At 40.9% G+C, this 5,451-nt stretch overlaps 1 protein-coding gene across 1 annotated transcript in view; it reads left to right on the top strand.

Annotated features, from left to right (window-relative positions):
* Nucleotides 1-5,451, top strand: part of zgc:136971 (S9 family peptidase) — a 15,779-nt gene that overhangs the window by 9,029 nt on the left and 1,299 nt on the right. The window contains exons 16-22 of the mRNA XM_046057109.1: nucleotides 427-510; nucleotides 627-707; nucleotides 4,176-4,264; nucleotides 4,424-4,617; nucleotides 4,706-4,808; nucleotides 5,086-5,192; nucleotides 5,348-5,449. Coding sequence (XP_045913065.1) covers nucleotides 427-510; nucleotides 627-707; nucleotides 4,176-4,264; nucleotides 4,424-4,617; nucleotides 4,706-4,808; nucleotides 5,086-5,192; nucleotides 5,348-5,447 — 758 coding nt within the window. The 3' untranslated portion in view covers nucleotides 5,448-5,449. The remainder of the gene's footprint in view (nucleotides 1-426; nucleotides 511-626; nucleotides 708-4,175; nucleotides 4,265-4,423; nucleotides 4,618-4,705; nucleotides 4,809-5,085; nucleotides 5,193-5,347; nucleotides 5,450-5,451) is intronic.

The raw sequence follows: 5,451 nt of genomic DNA, 5'->3' as shown, positions 1-5,451 counted from the left end.
CCCACTCTGGTCAGACAGCACTATGCTAAAATACTGTTTGCTGTATTGTTAAACAAGATTAGTTGGATGAAAAATGAATTTTCATGTAATGTCTTTGTTTTATCGACCACGTGTGTGTGTGTGTGTGTGTGTGTGTGTGTGTTTGCAGAGGGTGGGTTTCCTCCCCTTGTCAGGTGAGGCTGTGACCTGGCAAACACTGCAGCAGCCTGTCATGACCTTTGACTTCCACTGGACGGTTCTAGATGTTACACCTCCACCAGAGGAGAACAACTCGCACTACTGTGAGCATGAGACACACACCCACATGCACAGAGTGCGTCAAAATGATCATGATCAATCACTCCTTCAATATAAAACTCACTGTGATGCTCTATTTTTATTACTTTTTGTCTTTCTCTCTCATTTCATATGTCTCTCTCTCATCAGCTGGTTTAGACTTCGGGGCTGTTCTGGTTAAACCGTCTTGTCCCCTCCATGAAGACAAAATACCTCTGGTTGTCTTCATCCATGGTATGTGTTTACTTCACTTATAGCTGTATTTCTGTATAAGTGTTTATATGGAAACACATTGACACATTACTTGTCTTTTATATATTAGTAATTTTTTTGTTTGTTTGCTCCCGCAGGTGGCCCTCACTCCCAGTTCCCAGCAGAATGGAACAGCACCACAGCCGGACTAGCTAAACTTGGCTTTGCAGTGCTCATGGGTGAGACGCCCGTTTCTCGCTGACACACACATATACAAACACTGGCGCACTTAAAGAATTTGTTTGACATTTTGGGAGAATTGATTTATGCTTTTTTCTCCTAATATGAAAACATGTTAACACCAACATACAGGCCTGAAAAATGAAAGACCCCAGGAGAGCAATTAAATTTATTGTTATTATTATTTCCAAATAGGAAAGCGTAAAGAGTGGAAGCAGGGAAAAGCTAGTCTGGCTCTGTCAAACGGTAACAAAATCCACTCCCCAGTACCTCTGAAGCTCACTAGTGAACACATTATATCTTATTTATTTTGTACAAAAACCAAGGGCTCAAAACAGTATGTTGTGTTCTGTTTTTATGTGACTTCCTAGTCTTGGAGTTTTTGCTGGTTGCCTGGCAATTTCACAGTGACAGTGACAAGAGATATAGCAAGTGAGCTTGAGAGGTGTTGATAGGTGGATTTTGTTTTGTGCTTGGACAGAGCCAGGCTAGCTGTTCCCCCTTTTCCAGTCTTTGTGCAGCACAAAGCCAGAAGATTTTATTTTAGTACAAAATGAGATGAGTAACACTTTTGTTGTCTAACTCTAGGCAAAAAAACAAATATTATACTCCTTATACTACTGTATATATAAGCTAGGACTCATCACTTTTGTTTAAACATCTGTGGATCAGAGTTTATTTTTAAGCTTAAAATCCATGTGGAAATCAGATTTTGAAAATATAATTTGCTGCGAAATCACTTGTTTCACCATTTTATATTATAGCATTTGTCCTCATCACTTTCTGTCTACTCCAGGCCATCCAATCCCATGGTGTTTCCAATCGCTGTTATGCAGATGACACACAACTATATGTCCTTCTTCAATCTAGTAACTCCAGCAATATACAGTAGATAATCTCGATGCTTGCCTTAGCGATGTTACATGCTGAATATCAGAAATCTTTTAAAAACTGAATGATGACAAATCTGAGGTCATAGTCTTTGGTCCAACACTTTCTACCAGCCTGCTTCAAAGGAAGCTTGGTTCGCTAACCAAAAAACTAAACAAGGAGCCAGAAATCTTGGTGTCATTTTTGATGCAGGTCTAGTGCTGCCCTGGTTGTTTGCTTGCTGCGTATCTGAGAATTGAATGAGTGGACGGTAAATTGAAAAATTAAAGCCCAGGACTACTGCACATTTGGGACAGAATGCAGCAGTTTTCTTCAAAGCTGCTCTATTCACCATAGACTGTCACTGGGGTGGTGGAGGAGGTCACTGGTGAAGGCTACCGACACCACCACTGTTCCCAACCCAGGGTACGAAATAGGAGAGCCGGTGCCCTGGTGACACCCGGAGGCATAAACACTGCTGTCTGCGGCATTTCATAATTGTCTAATGTCAGAGTCCTGGCTAACAAGTTGGATGAACTGTCCCACTTCATCATTTCCAGACAGGATGTCTCTGTCTGCTTTGTAATATGCTTCACTGAGACTTGGCTCAACGAGGGAATGCCTGACTCAACTTTACACCTAAAAGGGCTTCTTCCTTCACCGAGTGGACCGTATTGAGGATTCACTAAAACGGAGGTGTGGTGGAGTCTGCTTCTATGTGAACCATAGGTAGTGCACCAACACTAAAATACTTAATGGGTCATGCATCTGCCTACTGAGGGTATTCTTAATCATCCGGGAGATTCCTGTTTTTTCACAGATATTTTGCTGAGCAAAGTCCCTGCATGTTATGCAGATCTGATGCTTTTATCCCCGCTTCCAAGAAATCTAATGTTGAGTCTGACTGATTATAAGCCTGTCTTTGAACGACTTGTCTATAACCATTTAGACAATGTTAGCTTAAAAAGTTCGGTGTGACTAAGAAGGCGATGCTGCACTTTTACAGGGCTACTGTGGAGAGTGTAACACCACCCAACACAACTGCCCTTCAGAGGGGACAGTTAGAAATAGTACGCATAGGGTTTAAGATTATCAGCAATGGCTTTCCTAGGGTCTCCTCCATAAGTGCCACATGTATCAGACGCAAGGAGCGGAAGTTGATCGCCGACCTCTCACAACCTGCTAGCTCCCTCTTTAAACCCACAGGAAGGAGGTTCCAGAGTTAAAAGTGCTGGACATCTTGTCTCAAGAACAGTGACAAGGTTATCAAAATCGCAATATGGCATGCTGCAATTTTCAAATAGTAGGAGGCACAATATTTAAGGCAAAATGTGTGTCAGAAAACCATTTTAAATTAAATATTGTCATGCTGCAGAGATGTCCTGGCCTACACGTCATATTCTACAGACTTAAGAAAACATCTTTGTTTGGTACAGATCCCCTTAATCACACCTGAATCATTTTTTAATGTTTTTCAGTGAAAATGAAAATAATGATGTAAAAATAATCATTCCCTCTAATATCACAAATCATATCACAATTGCAATATCAGTGAAAATAATCACAATTAGATGCTGAGGCAGTTTGATACTTGAATTTTGACACACAAGCACTTGTAGTCGTAGCACAAGTATTAAGCCAACAAGCACTCTAAAATGAATGTAGATGCACAAAGCACTTTAGGACTTGTAAGTATGTCTGAATGTATAAATGTGATGACATGTGACATGATGCATGTTTTATCTTGTGTGTGTTTTGTCTTTGTTTTTAAGACCTGCACTGAGGCAAATTCCCGTCAACGACGTTGACATTGTATTGTGTGTTAATAGCGTTATACAGTCATGCTTTTTTCAGCGACAATTTTGTCCTCTATGGATTTACATATGATTATCCATGTATTTATTTTTTCCTGCCTTGATGAATGCACCGTACCGATATCAGTCAGAGCTCCTTTCACCGACTCTATCTGGTCTTGCACTACTGCCCAAATTTTACCAGGCACCCAAAAATACGAGCACATTACTGTTGTATGTTAAAGCACTAAATGGCCTTGCTCCAATTTATTATATTTATTGATATTTATTGACTCCCTATGTGCCTGGTTGGTGGATGCAGCTCTGCTGGTTGGTACTAGGTCCCGGCTTGTGACCAAAAGGGATTAGGCGTTTGCTGCTAGAACCCCCAGTGTGGACCACTGCCTACCGAGATAAGACAGGCTACATCACTAGCGTCTTTTCAATCCCTTCTAAAAACTTATTCTTTTAGAAGTCATTAAGATATTTTATATTGCAGGGTTTTATCATTTCATATCATTGAATATTTCATATTTTTAAAACTGTAGTGTATCCCCTGTGTTTTATGATCCTTTCTTTTTATTTTGTCTATGTTTTTATCTTGTGTTTTTTTTAAAATTTAAAATATGTGTAGAAAAGCAGTTTAATCTGTTTTTCTAAAGAAAATCTAGTTGTTTTTTTTTGGGTGAAAACCAGTACATATCTGTAAAGTAAAACAGCAAGCCTCTTAAAATCACATTATCAGATGCTTTTCCAATTCACTTTTGATTTAGTTGTCTTCCCTCTTTTTGATTCTCTATCTAGTGAACTACCGGGGATCCACAGGGTTCGGCCAGGACAGCATTTTGTCCCTAATCGGTCAGATTGGAAACCAGGATGTAAAAGACGTGCAGGTAGTCCTAGATAGAGTGAGGTTGGCTCAGAGTAAAAAAAAATCAGTTCAGTGTTTGAAAATCTGGTGTTGCAATGATCAGGCTGACATGTATTTATCCATAAACAGCTCAGTGTCACCCCGGGACTGAAAATTATTTGACCTGAGTGTCTTTACCCAGATGGCCGTGCTTACTGCACTGCGGACGGACATCACCCTTGACCCCAAACGCTTGGCTGTGATTGGTGGTTCTCACGGGGGCTTCCTATCTTGTCATCTGATTGGTCAGTACCCAGAGTTCTACAGAGCGTGTGCGGCCAGGAACCCCGTCATTAATGCCGCTACTTTATTGGGTACAAGTGACATAGTAGACTGGTAAGTGCATACACAACAACTTATCCACACACTGCAACACATCCTAACCACAAGTTTGAATCTTCTTATCCTCTGTCTGTGTCTCCAGGCGTTACACCAGTGTGGGGTTTCAGTACTCATATGACCAGATACCCACTGCTGAAGCCCTGGCTGCTATGTTAGAGAAGTCCCCCATCACACATGCTGCTCAGGTCAGACACACACAGACTTTAATATAGTATTTATGGAATTATGGATTATGGAAATCTGAACATTAGTTTTAAAGACACGGGACCTTGGGGCAGTTTTGAAATTTTAGTGGAACTAAAGCAAATGTCAGGAGTCCAGTTCATAAATAAACTGTAGTTGTGTGTGTAAATGGACCTTTTTAAGAATACAAGGACCTACAGAAACTTCAACATCTGAAGAAACTGACATGAAACGAAGTCTCTGATGGTTCAGTGCGTTCAGCTGTGTGTTTGTTTGTAGGTCAAGGCTCCAGTGCTGCTGATGCTGGGGGGCAAAGACAGGAGAGTGTCTCCTCACCAGGGTCTGGAGTTCTATAAAGCACTGAAGAGCAGAGCTTTACCTGTCAGGTACAACAGAGCATACATTAAATGCACCCAATAAACAAACCTTGACAATCTGATTCAACAGAATATATACAGGCATCCTTGTTATTAGGCTAATAATCACTAAGATTATTAAGACAGATTTTTAGCTCTGCGCATTGTTCTGTTTGTCCATCCAGATTGTTGTGGTTTCCAGAAGATGGACATTCTCTGTCCAGAGTGGACACACAGGCCGACTGTTTCCTCAACACAGTACTGTGGCTGCACCAGCATCTCTGAACAC

This window comes from Micropterus dolomieu, linkage group LG08, assembly GCF_021292245.1.
Source record: "Micropterus dolomieu isolate WLL.071019.BEF.003 ecotype Adirondacks linkage group LG08, ASM2129224v1, whole genome shotgun sequence".
Classification (NCBI taxonomy): domain Eukaryota; kingdom Metazoa; phylum Chordata; class Actinopteri; order Centrarchiformes; family Centrarchidae; genus Micropterus; species Micropterus dolomieu.
This window is presented reverse-complemented; position numbering and strand designations above follow the sequence as displayed.